This window comes from Heloderma suspectum, chromosome 1 (assembly GCF_057233095.1).
Source record: "Heloderma suspectum isolate Gila_16-S chromosome 1, 16-S_ref, whole genome shotgun sequence".
NCBI classification, from domain to species: domain Eukaryota; kingdom Metazoa; phylum Chordata; class Lepidosauria; order Squamata; family Helodermatidae; genus Heloderma; species Heloderma suspectum.
Window position 1 is genome coordinate 219709556 of NC_139458.1, and position 19474 is coordinate 219729029.

At 41.1% G+C, this 19474-nt stretch overlaps 1 protein-coding gene across 5 annotated transcripts in view; it reads right to left on the bottom strand.

The window, feature by feature from the left end:
• Positions 1-212: 212 nt before the first annotated feature.
• Positions 213-19474, bottom strand: part of BARD1 (BRCA1 associated RING domain 1) — a 61038-nt gene continuing 41776 nt past the window's right edge. For 4 of the 5 annotated variants that reach the window (XM_084819364.1, XM_084819389.1, XM_084819359.1 and 1 more), the window contains 5 exons: positions 16936-17044; positions 13250-13385; positions 11606-11698; positions 2622-2719; positions 213-1191 (listed from right to left, as the gene is read on the bottom strand). In XM_084819364.1, the coding sequence (XP_084675490.1) occupies positions 859-1191; positions 2622-2719; positions 11606-11698; positions 13250-13385; positions 16936-17044 (769 nt within the window). In that variant the 3' untranslated portion in view covers positions 213-858. Of the gene's footprint in view, positions 1192-2621; positions 2720-4831; positions 4924-11605; positions 11699-13249; positions 13386-16935; positions 17045-19474 lie in introns of all 5 variants that reach the window. The other variant, XR_014785699.1, reaches the window with a different exon arrangement.

Here is a 19474-nt window from a genome sequence, read left to right on the forward strand (position 1 = left end):
ACTTGTAGTGCTCTGAGATGCAGTCACCCTCCACCTAAGCAGTGTTTGACAGGCCGAATTGCTGTGCATGTGTGTGGGGTTTGATTCAATGCAATCTTGGTCTATGACTGCAAGGATTGGATTGGTGTGGGGATTGCCTACATTTCTCCCTCCATCCAACACACACATGCACACACACTACACAGCATATATACACAAGAGGCTCACACAGCAATGCTTCAAGTCATGATTTATCCGTGATGACATACAAAACATTCAAAATACAGCATAAGAACACAGAAATCATGATTGCCAACATAAAAATAATCCAATTACGAACTGAACAAAATCAATGGTAGTGTCAGTTTCACTACACACAAATGGAAAAAAAGCCTTTAAATGTTTTAATAGGTAGGTTATTCTATTGCATGTTGCAGTTTGCTTAATAAAACCGATTCTAGTAGCCAAAGTGATACTGATGGAGCTTTCGGAGGCAACCACAGGATTTCAGTGTAAAAATAACCATACTTTCAGAATATGTCCAATAATCATAGGTGCACAGGAACTCTTTACACAGGGTAAAGTTTTCAAATATGTTATGGTATAACTCATGTGTACAGAAATCCAATCAATTAATAAAAATCAGTACTTACAAACATATTAAAAGTTAAATGATTCTCAGTAGTTAACACACACCCCTCCCCACCACCACCAGTTTGGACACTTGAAGAATCTTGGTTGTGCTACTCCTGCCCCCAATAATTTTAAAGGTATAAATGAAGAGAATCTGTTGCTTAATAGTTGCTACTATATTAAGGTACATAATTTCAATCTCTCTTTGAAAACTAGAGATACACAAAAGTCATGATGCTGGAAACATCATTTCTTAACAGGCAGAAGTTGAAATGACATCACACAGTCTATAAGCCACTTAGATGGCACCTCCCAAACCTTTCCTTGACGAACTTTCTCTGGGTTGTAGCTGGAAGATGCATCATAAATTATATATTGTGTACAGAAACTTTGGTCAGAAGTAATCTCGGCATGAAAGGCTACAGTATTGATTGTCTGTGTCACATCATTATCTGATTTGGGTTTCCTCATGAGAATCTGTCCCCCACCTGCTTTCACCAATTCTTTGAGGTTATCTTTGTTGTGCTCCTTAAACGTTCCCAGAAAATAGAAGTAGCAGCCATCAAACAACTTTGGCAACTAAAATAAAGAAGAATTTTTTAAAAGATGAAGCCATAGTACAGTTCCATTAGAATTCATATCTCATATTTGTTAATCCCCTACAACCAACTCCTATGTCATACTCTAGTTTGAATAGAAGTTTAAAAAAGAAACTGGCTTTTGTTGGCCTATTACTTATTAGTCTTCCTAGCCATTGGCCGATGTGGTGTGATGTCAAAATATATTCACAAAGTTGTTCAGTGGGAAAGTGTCAGCAACGGAATATTGGCAAATAGTGCAACATTTGTTGGGAAACTGAAAGATAAATTTAACTAGGCTATATCCAGCAGACAAGACAGATTATATGATGTTGAAAAGAAGTCAAAGCAGACAGAAGCAGCCCAGGGGTGACAGGAATATGAGTGGGAAAGAGAGCCCGCTAAGTAGGTGAGCTAATTGACAAAAAACTTAAAGTAGTAGCTGAAAAGGCAGGACAGAAGACACAATGGTCTCTTGAGAACTCTGAGGGACCAAGAGAAGAAGTCAGGGACCTTGGGAATGGAGGAAATACAACTGAAGGAAAGAGGGATTGAGAGGGCCTTGCAGAAAACCTCACATAGTGTCTTTAGGAACAGGAAGAGTTGTGTTGTGGTGCAGGAACTCTGGTAGACAAGTGAAATGAACGAAAAATATTATATTGAGTTTTGGAACAGGAAATGCTGTTGGCGGAAATGTGTGGAGAGAATGAGACGGCTAAATTTCACATATATTTTCAGAAATTCTCCTTGGGAATTTTCGACCTCCCAACATTCCAAAGTGTCGCTCATTTAACATCACAGCTACTGATGAGGGTGGAAGCCAAAATGTTTAGCTCTAAATATTACTTTGTTGTTAGTCTACCTATCTTTCATCTATATATTTATAGTCAAAAGAACCAGCAAGCTCTTTGCATGTCTCTAGTCATAATTAACTCCCCCACCAAACAAACATCATTACAAAGTAATCTCAGGAGAACTCACAACTAAGAAAAAAACTAACAGATGATTAAATAGGAAATGTAAACTTTATTTTCCAATTTCAGATATGACTGTTTCTCAGTAGAAACTGAAAGCTGCTGCTACACTGGAAACCCCCCCCCACACACACACACACAGATGAAACACCCTGGAGTACTAAGGACTGATGAAGGGTGAAAGCTTCCAACTTTATGTTTCAGGCAACATCTTGAATAAATGTTTCCAAGACTTACCTCGAAAGTACTGAAAAGAGTTAGCAGCATATATGACAACAAAAATCCATTAACAGTTTGAAATTGGTTCTGGAAGTTACCAGTTGTCTATCACTCCTCAAAAGCAAATGCTGGAATAAAGCACACACCTATACCTTCCTCATTCTGCAAAAGTGGCAAGTGGTAAAAAGTCACAATAAGGCTCCAAAAGCAATTTAAAGATTATCAAGGAAGTCCTCACCAGCTGTTCTTTGTTCAGCCGGCCTCGTCGTGGACTGCCACTGATTTCATACTTCTCTTCTTGCTCCCTAGCTCCCGTCTGCAGGCAGGCCTCTACCCCTGAAATTTGGAAAAACGTAATGACTGGGGGCAATGTAGTGGTTTATTCTAAGTTTTAGGGAGACATATTAACCCCTGAAGACAAAAGGCAAGATCAGACCTTGACTGGAGTATGATTGACTTGAGAGAGGAGGACCCAAAATTGAGCGAGGGTCAACCAATTATTACAACCAATATTTAGAGACTTTCATGGGGCTAAATAGGAACCTTAACAGGTAAATGTAGAGTGCTGTTGGTATGAGATGCTACACTGATAGGAACAATGACACAAATACTACTTACCATATAACATGTATGGCAAATAGGAGCAGTAGGCCAGAGGAATCAACAGTTTAGCAACTGATGCCCACTGAAAAATCTCAGTTTATTTACTTGATGCAGACATAGATATGAACTTCTTTTAAAAGGTCAAAAATACAGTGGCTTAGATCCCAGTTCTTTCTGCCCATGGGAGCACTGCCTGAGCAGAGTTCTGCTCAGAATGCTCCTGCCAGCAGAAAAGTGGGGGAAGATGATCTTCACCAATTCCCCCTCCCTTTGCAGCCTGTTGTGCCACATATTTCCTTGTTCCAGAGGGTTCCCCAACCCTCTGGAGCAGATTTGGGGATGGGGGAGACAACGATGGGAGGAGGGATTCAATGAAGATTGCCTCCTCCCACACTCAGTAGAAAGGATTAGCTGGATTGGAAGCCTTCTGCGGACAGAAGCAGCCCTTCCATTCACAGATGGACAACCATATATCCAACTCACAACTACAGATAACCTTCCATGCACTTATCAATCTGTTTTCAGATTTAATTGTTCTTTGTTATTGTAAGCTACCTGGTAGGCCTGCTGGCCAAAAGGCAAAGTAAAAATGGAGAATAAATAAATAAAAATACCAGCTTCAAGTTAAGGATGTATGGATTTTGTTAAATCCATTCTGTGTTTTGCAGATTTCAAGTGTCTTTCATTCCATCATCTGCTCATTGATGGAATCAGATTCTTTTAACCAGAAATTTCATTCTACTTGCACTAATTCGTGATGCAGGTTAGCATATTTGCACAAGGTGCTCTTTAGCACTAATCTACATTAGTTAATGTGAATTAGTGTAATGCCCATTAACTAATGCAGATTAGTGTATTTGCATTAACGCATACTTAACTAATTAAGTAATGAACATTAGCATAAATCCTCCTCAAAAGTGAAAAACTGGTCTGCAAGTCTGCAGAATCCACGTGACTTGGAACAAGATGGTCTGCTGAGGAATCTGCAGGTTGAATCACAGAAATTCGAACTCATTTGATTCCATTGTGAATTTCTCCGGCACCCCAACTTCAGCTATATCCATCAAGGATTCAAAGTGCCAAACATATAAATAAAGTATCTTAATGGGTAGAGGGCTGTTTATTACACTTTGAGTTTGCAGAAGCAGTCATCGTACAGTAAGCCTTTTTTGATGGAAACAACTGAAATGGAAGAATAAGTATCAAAGTTTAAGATCTCTTATAAAACTATTTATTTTAATGTAACTCACTTTTAAACCATCATTGCCAATGTCACTATTGTAAAACTGTTAGGTTGTTTTGAGTTTCGCAAGAGGGTTAAGCTCAGAATAGCATGCCTGCTTTGTATACATATATCTTCCAACTTTATATGGTTCACCTCAAAGGAGAAAGAGATCTTTTTTCCTAGCCAAATTGTATTAAGTATTTTAACAAACCTAATTTCTAAGTAATGAGAATATCTAACCAAGTGGTCTTCTGAGCAAGTCCTGGAGATGTGAAAGTTATTTCCAGATCCTGTAAATTTGTTTTTAGAAAGACTCATAAAAACATGTTGCAAGTCCGAAGTATTTAAAGTATTTAAATCATAGATATGGTTAGACTAGTGCTTTTCTAAGCTTCTACCCAGTGGGAACCCTCTCCATGGGAAATGCTCTTAGGGCACAGGCCAGGCATATTGTAGCTGTCACCGTTTACTACCTAAGTGTGCCCCCAAGGGACCCCACCTCTGTTATAGGGAAAGAACAGTAACGCTGAACGGGGTTTCAAAAGACATGTCTCCAATTATGACTGGGAACCTTCATTAAACTTTGAGGAACCCCAAGCATTCAGAAATGGCACCCCCACCAGCAGTCTGTAGAAATCTCATTCACTCTAGCACCTCTGGATTCTACCATTTCATTCTGCTGCACGTGTAGACCAGACTGGCTTTAAACATTCTGTAAGAATAAGCATGCAATGATAAGTCTTTGCATAGCTATCTTTAAGAACGCAACATTACTATGAACATTACAATAATACAGGCACACACAGAGTAGTTACACATGTCAGGCTCTGCTCTAACTCATGCCTATCAGCGAGTGCATAAGAAAAAGACAATTGCTAGAATCTTCAGCATTGAAACTGCAGTTGTGATTTTCAACAGTAACCTAGATACTATGCTGCTGTCAAAGTCACAGCTAATAGAAGAAAACAAAACAGTATCATGTGAGAGAAGGCACAGCCTACAGACAATTGCTGAAATATTCAAATTTAACCCTCTACTAAAGAGTGTCAGTTTTACTATTTACTTCCTCAGAGGTTCACAAAGCAGGACAAACCAAGGTTTGAATATTCACCTATGATTTGGGATAAGGCCCAAATTGACAATTCAAGGTCATCTGAGGGAGCAGGAGACCTTTGGACAGTTGAGGGGGGTTGAACCATTAGGGATATATCTAGACAGGAGCATGGGGGGGGAAGTACTGGGGGGGTAGGGGGGAACGCTGTGGCTTGGCTAGCAAATCATAAACCATGCGCGCTTAAAGTGGGTTCACAAGGCATGGTTCATGGTAGCTATAGCTTGGCAAGATGTCTAAATTGACAAACCAGTTAAAGGCCATTATTCCTCCTCCAGAAGACATATACAAATGGGAGGGCTGAGCAGATGGAAAATGAATGCAGACAATCAGCTTTAAACCACAGCTTACCAGATTGCAAGATCAAATCATGTTTTGAACAAAAACTATGGTTACTCCAAGCCACGGTACAAGAAATATGCGCCTGGCATTCCTGGCAGAGACAACAAATGAGCCATGAGCTCATCACAGTCTGGCCTTTCTCTTCTACAGCCATTAAGGTAATGTTACCATTATCAGCCCAACGTGATCCATTATCTTCCTGAAGCCTAAACTTGGGAGAGCAGCTCTCCTAAGCGAAACAGTATTAAATATATTGTTACCTAGCCTAGAGTCCTTGGAATGACGCGTGGGCAGAATAGCAGTGTGGATAAATGTCTTTGGTATTATTCTGTCTTTGGTATTATTCTGCACTAGAGTTGCACTGAGAAGATAATGAACTACAAGAAACTACATCAGTAAGTTGGACCACAAGCTGCAGTTCTCACATCAGTTATATCAAAAACTGTATTAAAGAAATCCACAGTCTCCAAAGGGAATACTGCACAGATGTACACAGATTTGAGTTAAAAGTCTCATTTTGCATAAATGAACTGATAATTGTGTTTATTTTATAAGATTTGAAATATTTTGGCAAAGGGCAGCCCGGTCCGACAGTGGTGAGAAAAAGGGGTTGAAGGCTTAGAAGTCAAGGATCGAATGAGATGAGTCAAAAGATTTGCCTCCCCTAACCGCTGAAATACTTCACTAAGCTGACTGCTGAGCTGTTGGCAGATACTACTCACTTTCCAAATTCTCTACTAGAATTCAGCATCAGCTTGGCACGCTTATAAACCTGCTGAATACAAACAGTCCACGTCACAAAATCTGTACTGACAAGTTAACAAAAAGGAAGGAACTAATAGTTATAAATATTTCCACTATTTCAAAAAAGTATACCCTGGCATCACTGTGCATGGGCTTTTATAGAGTAGCAAGCATTGATCTAAATTCAACATGGGGAGGGAGCAGAGAAAGGGGAGGGAGGCAAGGATAAACAGGGAGAATGTGCATTTCAGGCACATGTACTTGGGAGGCTTAGTTTCGGCAGACAATGAGGGACACAGGATGCTGCCTTATACTGAGTCAGACCCTGGGTCCATCTAGCCCAGTAGCATCGACACTGACTGGCGGCAATGGCTGTCCAGGGTTTCAGGCAGGATTCTTTCCTAGCCCCACCTGGAGAAGCTGGGGATTGAACCCGGGACCTTCTGCATGCCCAGCATGTGCGCTGCTTCTAAGCTATAGCTCTTCCTTCAGGATGAAGGGGTTAAGCTAAAGGCTTCTCATGAATGCTTTTATTTAAAGAGGAGAGTATGAAGAAAGGGAAAGAGGTGGCGTCACGTAAGCGCTCAGGAAAGGAGCTCCAGACATAAGGAAAGAACAGAGATGTCTGAGAAAGGAGACCTTTGGACAGCTATGATAGGAGGAGCCGGAGAACAGAAGAACATAAGCATAGAAATATTGGGAAATCAAAGTAGAAAGATATGGGAGGACTATGGGAGGACAATGCCATGGAGGAAGTTTGTACTGGACCCAGGAATAGCTAGAGCAGTGATTTAAGGAGAGACCACTTGCACAAGGGTGGGGCTGGGGAGCTCTTGTGCAACCACCACCAGCAGCCCAGCTGCAGGCCTCATCACTGTGCACCGCCTGAGAGGCCCCTGAGCCTCATAAGACTCTTTGGACAGGGACACAAATGGATACATTTGAAGCGGGCAGGAAAGCACAGAACTCCATGCAAGATTATTTGTATTCAAACCATTTTCTTGACAGTGTTTGAGATAAGAGAGCTCCCAACTTAGAAACACGTCAAATGATGATGGTTTAATTCAATGGTAGTAGCAGGAATAACATGAAACAATACTGAAAAAGGAAGAACAAGTCATACAAAGGCTCAACTTTTTAATTCTTACTCATTTCTATATAAACTTAATGCTGTATCAGAGATACAGCAACTTCTAAAGGTACATAAATCCATTTGAGGCAGCATTGTCTGCTTCTGTTGCCTGGAGCTATATCTTCCATTGCTTTCCATTATTTCATTGCCTTTATTATTTCTGTGACTGTAATGAGGGTAGGAAACAGCAAGCATTATTCCACTGTATGTGGGCTGAGATTAAGTTTCACATATTGCTCAGTTTTTGCTGAGAAGTTGTCAGGACGATAAATTAATGATATTGGCAGGTTTCTTTGGTGTCCAGAATGCAAGCAAGGCTTTTTGCTCTTAAAGAAATAAACAGGAATCACAGCATTTTAACAGTGAAATTTTGGAGAAAGCTAACAAAAGTTTGCAATTAGCCAAGAATCTACTTGTTAAGTTAAATCAATTATAACTATTGGCTCAATCAGACAGCATGCCAAAACCATGGCTACGTTTAGTGCAATGTCTGAATTAGAAACCAATAGTTTGCAACTGGTCAGCAAAGGAGAATCTGACCCCATAATCTGAAGTGGGTTTACAAAAGAAAAGTTTGGCATGATATCTGAACTGACAAATCATAAATATGGCCATCGCTCTGCCTCTGAAGGCCAAACCACCAAGAGACAGGACTGCTAAAGCAGGTGTAAAATGAAAGCAGACTCGTAGCTCTAAACCATGGGTTGTCTATCGTACATTTGGAAGCACAAACCTTGTTTGAATTCTAAACTATGGTAGTGCAAATCATGGTTGGGCATGGTATCTGAACTGAGCTATAGCATGGCCTAGGACTAGGAGCTGAATGGAGAGCTTGTCTGCCTGTTAGTGAAGTAGAGCACCTCTCCCAGATAACTGGGAACTGGAGGTGGTCAGCATGGAAGTTCTCAGAGATCCTTCAGTCCATTGCCTAGCAACCACAAGTGGCTTCTCTCTCTGTTCATGCACACCCATGTATGCAACAACAGGATTGTGTATGGTGGAGGCAGGCGCCACCAAAGTACCTTGAACCAAAGCTAAAGAGGATGTCAGTTCAGGACTGAACCTACTCTTTTGCCTCCTACAGATGCTCTCTGAAGAATGGAAGTCTGGAGCCTTGGAGATTCTTGTGTGAGTTTATAGCTATGTCCAGTTTTTAACATGAACATTTGAAACTGCCTTCTACTCAACCAGACCACTGAACCACCTTATCCAGTCTCATCTACTCTGATCAGCCAGGGGTCTCCATGGTCTTAGGCAGAGGTCCTTCCCACCCTGATACCCAAGATCTGTTTGACGGGCAGTGCCAGGATCCCCTAATTTTTCAAAATGTTTTGATAGTTGGAATTCACGCGCTTCGTTGTATTCAATATAATGTGCAAGTCTGGACATAATGAACCTAAGGTTTAGCTAGTTGGAAACAGGCATCGGCCCCTCGTATGGCTCTCTCCCATTCCCCTTTCACTTGCTGCCTTTGGCATTTCAGTCCTGGCCTGTTTAAAACAGAGCTCTCTGATTTTAAACCAGGAACAAACCGATACTGAACAGCTGCAGCTGCCCATCTCTATGCCAAACTGGTACAATGTCAGGGCTGGAATGTTGTGCTGCTACAGTGGCAAATGGGACTCAGCGCAATTCAGAAAACATTTGGTCTCAGGTGGAACCAAAAGGGATACAGTTGTAATCCTACCACTTTCAAACAGACTTAGGCAAATGTCTCTCTAGGCAGCACCCATTATGTCCTCTCCAAAGTACTTATTTGCTGGCACAGCAAATCTTGAGACTGGACCATAAAATGTTATGTGTGTGCTCCGATGGGATTTATTCCTCTGTTGTGTCTAAGTGGATTTTGGCAATTGCCAAACAGAAGGTATGATAAATAAGCAAGAGGAGCAGGAAAAATCACTTTTCCTAGACAAATGTTTCATCAGCAGGAGTCCAATTATTTGTTATAACAATCTTTAACGTGTAATGACTCTGAAGAAGACTAATAACGAAGACTGGTGGGAACAGATGGAGCCATGGTGTTAATTACAGGCACTTAGCTGCATCAGACCCCATGAGTTATTCCTAACATTTCCCACCAGGGAGGAGACTCACTGGCATTTTTAAAAAGTATGTTGCTTACTAAGCTAGGATTATTAAGAGCCAAGACTATACTAATACGTACATTCATAACTAATTAAATTAAGAAAAAAACTGCTAAAATATGTTTTAAGAGTCATTGGGCTACATCCAACTTCATGTGAGTGGACTTCCATTTACGCAACAGGACTTCTCCTTGCTCTCCTATTCCCTCTAGGCAATCCCAAAGCCTGATCCAGAGTGGGCCCCCAAACATCAGGACCAGATTTGGAGTGGGAATCCATTCCACCAGAGATTTCTGTTCTGGTGGTGGACAGATAGCATTGGAAATAGTCCTATGTTTTAAGTGCTTATTGGAATCTCACATATGTTTCATATCAGCTCCCTATAAACAAAATTTACAAATTTCAAGGAGTCAATGCATTTTTAAATGGTAGAAGTGATAATGAGACTTAGCATTTACATAGCACTCTGGTTTGCTTAAAACACTTCACGCAACCTTTGTTACAAATTCTTCTAAGAACTCTGTAAAGTGGGTGAGTATTAACTTCATTTTGGAGAGGAGGAATTGAGGCAGGGTGTGTGTCTTGCCTACGGACACCTACTGAATTCTTGGTGAGTTGAGATTTGAATGGAAGGCTTCCTGAACAACAGCTCAAGCTCTTAGCTATGTGATCTCTCAGATGGTATCATGATATGCTTCTATGGCATCATCCTAATGTTCAGTAGGAAAATATTTGGTCCCACACTTCAGAGAAATCAGGGGCATCCTACATAGCACAGATTATGTACTGATCCATGACCAATCAGGAAACACATCCACCATGGGTATTTAATTGGTATATGAAGCTTCAGTGATGTTGCAAAGAAGCATTATTAATGGAAGATCCCTAATTCTTAGCACTACATTGTAGTGGCTAGGTTACAGCCACCTATAACCTAGGTGGCTATAATATCGCATCCAGAACTGGCACAGGCTGGATACACAAAGTCCAACATGACCATAGTTTTTCAATGAGCTACAAAGGATTAATATTACTGAAAGATGATGCTATTAGGATACCATCGTGAAAGGAGTTACAAAGGAGACACTCAGCAAGGTTATCAAAATAAGAGGATACTTAAAATGTAATATGAAGAACAGTCTTAAACACAAGATAAATCCTGTAAGTCACTCATTGTCAGAAAAACAAATTAACACATTATCTACATTCGCAAACAGGCACAACAGGCTTCAAGATCGATTTGTGAACTGCAGAGACGTTTTCAGAATCTTACAGTTCACCCAGTCAGTTAATTTGCGCATCAAGTCTTTTGGGATAGGTGAGTGATTCAAAGGAGTAATCCTGTGTCTTCAAAATATAATGCAAGATGCTACCCTTCAAAGTGACATGGCGAGGACATCAATGAGGCCCCACAGAACTGAACATAAACATTAGAAGCAAACGAGACACATTTTCTAAACTGACCTGGTAATCTATACAGAATTGCTTATTTTAGAAGCTGAGCACTCACTCCTTTCCAAAAGCTCATCTTTACGCTTCCAAGCTGCACACCCAGTTTATCCTCATGGTGTTGCTAAGCTACACTGACAAAACTAAACACAGACTGAGGTGACTGTTCTATAGTCTTGCTAGAGAACTGGTCTTGATCACCAACTGTAAACATCAACAGATTTTTAAAGATCAATCTCAGATATTTCTTCCTTAAAGTGGCCCAATATTTTTACTAATACGCCAAGCGGTTAACAGCTGCATCCCCTACTTACAAGCAAAGGCTCTGATTAACTCAGTGGCATCTCATTAACAATAATACAGGGCACTACACATTTTCAACAGATGGAGTAATATTTAGAACTAAATGCTTGTCATTCACCTAACAAAAGAACATCAGGCTTTTGAAGTATTATCGTTTACGATACGAGTTAAAAAGAATAATGACACATGTACTTGTTTGGGTCATAAAATCCATCTGGCTACTTACACTTAAATGTCAAGATCCAGCATCCAGTCAAAATTGCCAACATGCACTTCATAGTACTTCGCACAGGATACTCAGGGGTAACAACATGCGTCACTGAAACGGAAAATAGTTTGCCTGAAATCCTGTAATATGAGACTTATGCCACAAACCATGTAAAACTGTAAGATACAGATGGAGAAACCACCGCTCATTCAGATCCTTAGGGTAATAAATTTGTATAGTCAAAAAATTCTCGCACACGCACAGGGGGAGGGGAGGAGCCAGCTTTTCTTCCAGTGGCAGCTCCTTGTGCCCCATGCAGAATTGCTCTGAGGGTCCCCTGAACTTGGGGGAATGCTTCTGGGGAGGCAGAGTTGAGGGGGCTGCAGCTGGAAGGGGAACGCTGAAAAGCTGCCACACCACCATTTGAAACTGCCATTATTTTTAGCTCCTCAACATCTCTCTTCAGAGACTCAGGATTAAGTTACCAGACAATTTTTTAGTTGCTGCTGTATGGAAAAATAGTAATCATTTAAGGAGGAAATTAATGATGTATATCCTTTTTGAAGGCACCCCTCCCACAGGATTCTCATCTTATTTTGTTTCAATTCTATTAAAGGCATCATTATTCACACTTGGAAAAACTGTGTACAGACTAAGCTTATTTACTAGGAAAGCAAGTCCCCCTTAAATGCAAGTGTTGCATGCAATAATTTCTAAGACATATTTAGGATTGGCCTATAAACTGTATGTTAAACTGCAAGACACTATGTACAATCCAGGCACTCACACAAGTCATTCCATGTATCCACTCCGGAGGTGATGGGGGGGGGGGGGAGGCAGTCCCTTCCACCAACAGTAGCTCCTTCATCCACTGAGGTTCAAGGAAATATTTAAACTCATAGGAATTTCAAAAGCAACTTGCACTGCAGCAGGAGAGGCTGCAGGTGAGAAGAAAAAACTATGCCCCCCTCCCCGCCCCCCAATCTACTAGGCATATGCACGGCTGCTTTCTGGATTTACTGTATAATCCCATGCATGTTTATTCAGAAATAAGTCCTACTGAACTCCAAAATAAGTGTGCGTAGGATTGCAGGCATAATGTTGTAAACCAGAAAGTATCACACATACGGACGTGGAATTAAAATATATCCCATACATTTCCAGGTCGCAAAATCCATGTCCAGATAAAGACTTGCATAGGCTGGGATTCAAATTCACCCCACGTGAGTACAAAGCACTTCCACAAGTACACAGGGGGAATACACGGGCAGCAGCCCACTGCACTTCATGGCGTGCTGCTCCCGATGGATCCCACATGTTGGAGCAAGCTTTTCAGGGAGGGGGGCTGAAACACCCACAGGCATGAATGGAATGAATGGAACACTGCCCGCTGTACTTTGGATCCCATCCATATTTGCCCAAAGATGGGAGCTTGGAAGCTTGGGCGAAGGCTCTCTGCATGCCCCCACTGGCGCATGGAGGGCACTCTCCACTGACCACAGAGATCAGGATGGAAAAGAGGGGAAGGGCACTTCTCAAAGGGATGGATGAACTATTTAGGGCTATGATTAATGATTTAATTTATATTTTGAAAATGAGGTATTTAAGTCCATGTGCAAACTACATTTTAAAGAAAACGGCGGAGAGAGTACGAATACCTACCTGTGCTGTTAAACTGGGTACATATTCTAGCCTTCAGAACCGTAGCTAATTTACTCAACAATTGCTGCTGAACTGGATCAAGACCACTTCCAAGGAAAACAACAGGCTCTTCTCTAGGGTGATTTAGGCTTATTTTCTTTACAGAGACAAAAAGGAGGAAGTGTTAAGTCCTACATAAAGACAGTATCTTTTTCTTTTTTCTTTTAAAAGAGCAACTAATCTTTACTTGACATTTCTATTAAATAAGAAATAACTATTTTGATACCAACACAACTCATGGAGGACACAAATAGATTACATCAACATTCGTGTTTCTATCTAACAAAACAGCACCAAAGGGACAACAAGGGCTTTTGTCGCCATCAAAGCAGCTTCCAGCCACTTAAAAAGTTTTGCATAAGTCAGCCTCCTGGACCTGGCAACCATTTTCACAAAATCAGCAGCAAATTATAACAGAAAGCAACACACACGGAAGGCCAAAGTATGAAGAAGGGATGGACAACTGGTGGTCCCCAAAGCAATTTTAACTGCCCTTGGAAGCAATACCAAATTTAATCATGGTGTAGCAAATAGTTTGCTTGCAGTTCCAGTAAGGAAAAAAGAAGTCTGTTTTCAAGTGGAAAGAAACAGACTTGAACTGTGGCATTTCTTTTCCATTTCAGATGTATATGTAAATGCACCTATCTGAATATAGTGCTATGCCTGAGCTCACGTAGTCTGTAACTGTGAAGCCCTGGCTGTTAAGATGAGCTCAACTTTATTACCACACCTGATCAGTCAAAAGGGGTCAGTCTGAGAGATATGCAGATACTGGTCACCTCAAATCTTGCATGAGGTGTCTTGCATGAGCCAGGCTTCCCTTGGATCTAGCTGCCACTTGTCATGTGGCACCTGGTTCTTTGGGATCTGTGACAACAGAATCTACGGACTCAATTTATTTATTGCACTTTTATTGCACTTTTATACTGCCCATGCTCTTGGGATGGTGTACAATGCATTAAAAACATAAAATGCAAACCATGATGCAATTAATAAAACAGCACATAATAAAACCAGCATATGGTATATGATATGTGATCATATAAGATTTGAAGATAAAATAAACCAACCAACATAAAAGCAGCAGCAAAGAGTAAACACACTAGGGGTGCAATCCTATGGCAGCTAAACAGCAGCTAGCTGGCCATAGGATTTTTCAGTTTTCGGGAACCGACCTCAGAGCCAGCGCTCCATGGCCGATTCCCAAAAAAAGGCTCCCCACCCCCTCACCCTGCACTTCTTAGGCAGCACGGTTCATCCCTGGCTCCGCGCTCGGAAGAGTGGCATGGAGCAGGGAGAAAGGGGGCGTTCCTGGGAGCGGGGTGGGGATGGCGGAAGCACCAATATGACACTTCCTATGCACCATCCGTCCATCCCCCCCACCCCACCCGAGCCGCTCTGGCTAGACAGCCGAAAATGGCTAATGACAAATGCAGGGCGGCTGGAGCGTGGTGGAGAAGATCCCCTCTGAACTCCATCTGCCCTGCATTGGATAGTTGGTCGCTTCCAAGTTCGGAGGCAGCCGACTATCCCTGCAGAATTACGTCCTAAGGCACATGAAACCAAGGTAAAACCAGCAGCGTAATAAAAGACCTAAAAGCAATAAAAAGAGTTCTTAAAATGCCTTTGAGAATAAGGCCCTTTCTCTTGTAGCCACCTGCCTCGTCTCATTTGGCAGGGGCCCCTGGAAGAGGGCCTGAGACAATGATCTTAGGGTCTGAGGAGGTTTATATGGGAGGAGATGCTCCTTTGGGTAACCTGGCCCACTACCGTTTGTTTGTTTGTTTATTTATTTATTAAATTTATTAATCGCCCATCTGACTCGCCACTCTGGGCGATGTACAACCCACCATAAAACAATTTAAAACAATAAAATTTTACCATAAACATTTTTTTTTAAATACCCTAACCCACCCAAACGCCTGCCTGAACAACCACGTTTTTAATGCATGACGGAAGCTCGTTAAAGAGGGGGCATGACGGAGTTCCCTAGGGAGGGAGTTCCACAGAGTGGGGGCCACCACAGAAAAGGCCCTCTCCCTCGTCCCCACCAGTCTAGCTGTCCTGGCTGATGGGACAGAGAGAAGGCCATCCGAGGCTGATCTTGTTAAGCGGCCTGTCTGGTGTTGCTGGAGGCGCTCCTTAAGATAGGCTGGGCCGGAACCATATAGGGTTTTAAAGGTCAACCGACACCTTGAATTTGGCCTGGAAAACAACTGGTAACCAGTGCAACTCCTTCAGCACTGGAGTGATGTGATCTCGCCGGCGGCTGCCTTTAATAAGGCGAGCTGCTGCGTTCTGTTTAAAGTTTAGGGCTTTAAAGGTTAAAACCAGCCATACATATGAGAATACTCACAAATGTGCCCTGGGAATATTAAAAAAGCATGACATAAAGTTAAAACTGACCAAGTGGAAGATTGCTGAGAAATATCTAATACTAACATAGTGAACTTGATCATTTTAAGAAATGGAAAAATTATTTTTGTTGTTTAAATATAGCTGAAAGCCCTAATCCTTGTATCAGTACATAAGAGAATCTAATCCATGCAGAATCTTACAGTGATTTTACCTTGCACATTGTTTGTTTTTCCACACCTTGAGAACCTCAGAGATTCTGCCAAGATATTACTGTAAAAGTCTGGCACTAATTCTGTGATGAAATGTAAGTGATTTTTGAAGTGCCTAACTGCAGATGAACATCACATCACTGCTGCAAGTAGAGATGAAACTGCTACCCTCCTCTGCTGCTCTTCTACCTGCCTGTTCCGCTCCAAATGTACTGTTTTTTCCAGAGGTGAATACATACTATGTTCTTATCACAACTGCTTCTCCCTGACGTAGAAATGAGCAGTGGCCAGGATAATGTTACAACCTCTTTCTAGTAAAGGAAAGAACACAGCAGCACTACCTCTGGGTCAGGAAGGGTGCTGTCCCTACCCTGGGTTGTGAGGGGCAGCAAATTCAGCCACAACAGGCTAGTAAATTGACACTTACCTAGTCACCCATGGTAAATCAGAGTAGCCACTCTCCAGGTGAATATACAGGGAACCTTTTTTTCAAGCAAAAAAAAACTAGTCTGCTTGTATGTGCAAGTGAACTAGTAAAACCATCTGTGGAATTCATTGCCAAGGGAAGCACACCAGGCTTCCTCTCTGATGGGCTTTCACCCAGTTAGTGAAGACATCTTCATTTGGATGAGCTTTTGCCAATACTGGATAGTATTTTATGGCTCTGCAGTTCTATGTTATCATACATATTGCTGCTGTCAGTTATGCTGCTGCCTTTACTATTTGGCTTTTTGTCTCCTTAGTACGTTTGGATGTTTTGATAATATTCCTACCTTTATAACCTTTTAGGCTATTACTGACCAGCTATTATTTGAAATGGGGTTTTCAAATAATAGCCAGTCTAATCTACTGCTGAGCTTTCCATTTAAACTCTTCCTGTATCTGTGTTTTATTTGTATTGGCTTTATTGTGATAAGTTGCCTTGGGTGCTTTTGAAAAAGTTGACAAATATTAGAAATAAGAAGGACATTTGAGATGCATGACATATCCACAATAAACAAAGCTAGGTTTAAGCTATGGAACTGCATTCCAAACCTTGGCTTATAAAATAAAAGGTAAACTTTTTTATAGAATACTTACTTCTGCACAATGAGTAATTGAAGAAGATTCATTCTTCACGGGTAGCATTAGCAGTGACTTCATCTTTTCTGTTTCTGCATAATCCATGGGTTTGTGACCAAATATATTACTAGTAAAACAAGGACAGATGGGTTTTCAGTAAATAAAGGGTGTGACTAGACTCCTAACTACCTGCAAAAAGTTGCACTGTAGATTTTCAACCTTCTTAATATGCAATTTTCAGGCAAATTGAATGAAAACCCAATTAAACCACTAAATCTAAGATAGATGGATGCAGAACAGCAAGCAGCTGCATTCAGCATAAAGAGCAGGGGGTGGTATACAAGACTGCAAGCTTATTACGAAGTCAGTCCTTGCCAATGATCTACAGTTTGCACACTCATCATGCGCTGATCAGAACTTTTAATATGGTGGGAATTTGAGTTTCGTGATACAAAAATTGTATTCACTGTATCAGAGGAAGGAAAACATTTCTAATCCAAATTAAGAATTCATGGGAGACGCATTGCCTCCTGCTGTAACTTGGCCACCACCAACAATGGCCCTGGACTTTTCTTGTCTGCTCTTGGCAGCTTGTGAATTTTGTTGCTGCTTAACAATTTTACCTGCGACTTCGGTCCCATCTCATTTCACAGTGCGTGCTGCCAGTCTCCAGCAGCATCAGTAAACTGGACATATTATATACATGTCTGGTGAAGAGCAATGCTTAAACCCTGCTTCATTCCTGGGAATTTCAAACCAATAAGGACTGTCATGCTGCCTCTATTTCAGCATCTATCACCAGGTCAGTCATTTGGCCTCATTTTAATTTAAGGCTATATTTAAAGCCAACAGCCAAAATAGGCTTCAAACATCATACCCAGAAAAGAAAGCAAATATTAGTTTATGTATAAACTATTGGCTTACTATCACAACAGATGGCATGAAGCTGTATTATTTTAACACGTGTTAACTCATTGCTGTAGCATTCTTGTCGTAGAAAGGAGGATGGGGAGTGAGCCAAACGCATAAGGGTCTCCTTCCGCTAGGAAGGGCCTTTGCTCAATGGTAGAGCAAAAGCTCTGCATGAAGAAAGTCCCAGGATCAAACTCTGGCATCTCCAGTGGGAGTAGACAATACTGGACTGAACGGGGCAATGGTCTGACTGCATGTAACACAGCTTCTTATGCTCATAAAGTACTTTTACCTGCCTAAGTGCTGCTGCCTCCACAGTTGCTCCCGCATGATCTGACTATTCACAGAAGGTATTCACCCATGTCATTCACTCAGGCACTTCCCAGGCAAACACCACCCACTGCATAAGGATGAACCTCATGAGCAGAAGCTTTCACACATACCCAGAACAGCGTGTAAGCCACCAGAAGGCAGTGGCGCTTATGCCATTGAAGGTACACGTATGAGATTTATTATGTATGTCTATGTGCATATATGATATGCAAAACAAGGAATTTTTTTTAAAGAGAATTAATAAAAGAGAATGGCGAGAATCTGTGCAGTGCAGTGATTAAGGTGCTGGGGAGACCCAGTTTCAAATCCAAATTCAGCTATGAAAATCATTGAGTGACCTTGGGCCAATCATACATTCTCAGCATAACCTACTTCACAGGTTGCTGTGAGAATAAAATGTGTATATGTGTGTGTGGGGGGGGGGGGGGGAGACAGATGACAACCATGAATGCTAACCTAAGCTCCTTGTAGGAAGGGGGTGGGGAGGATAAAAAATGTAATACACATGTGAGTATTAAAAAATTTATCATCATCAACAGTTCTATATGCCAGCCCACAGAAGTAATCCAGTCTTGGTGAATCTAAGTAACACAGCAAGACACAAGGCCAGTAAAGAAGATATTACTGTTGCCTAATTAAGAGAGGATACTATTATTTTATTTAGATGCAGAACTGAAACAATGGGATATTATTTTATTATATCTCAGGTTAACAGTTAAGGATAATTTGATGCAATTACATGAAGTGAAGTTACTCTACAGAATATTTTTGAACATTTTCTATGAAAAATCTGGCATTGGCCATTGTTAGAGACAGCCTCTTCAGCCAGGAGGATATCTGGTATTAAATTTTTGTATTACAGGTTAGTAATAAAAGTTGGATTTTTAATAGTGGTATGACTCAAAATGCATATACTGCCCATTACTGAAGGGTAAATATAAATACAAATGCTAGGAGCTATAAAAATAAAAGAAATTACTGGGCCAGTTCATTAATTTTGTTAAGTCAATTCTAGGTTGTATCCAAGGCTATCATTCTGCTGATAGAGCAGATTTTCAGCAGTACTGAGGGCTTCAGGGGGGAGTAGAGAGGGGAAAAAATCCCGTCACTTTAACAGACATCTGCTAGCACAATGTTGGATTTAATCCCAGGCCCCCTTTGAAGCACTGCAATTTATAAGCAGAATTCTATTAATGGATATTCAGATAAAATGATCTTATAATACAAAGGAAAAATTAATCAACTTTAGATTTTAACAGGACCTCCATCTTATTTCCCAATTTTCATTGGGATTTCTCTTGCTAGGTTAAAA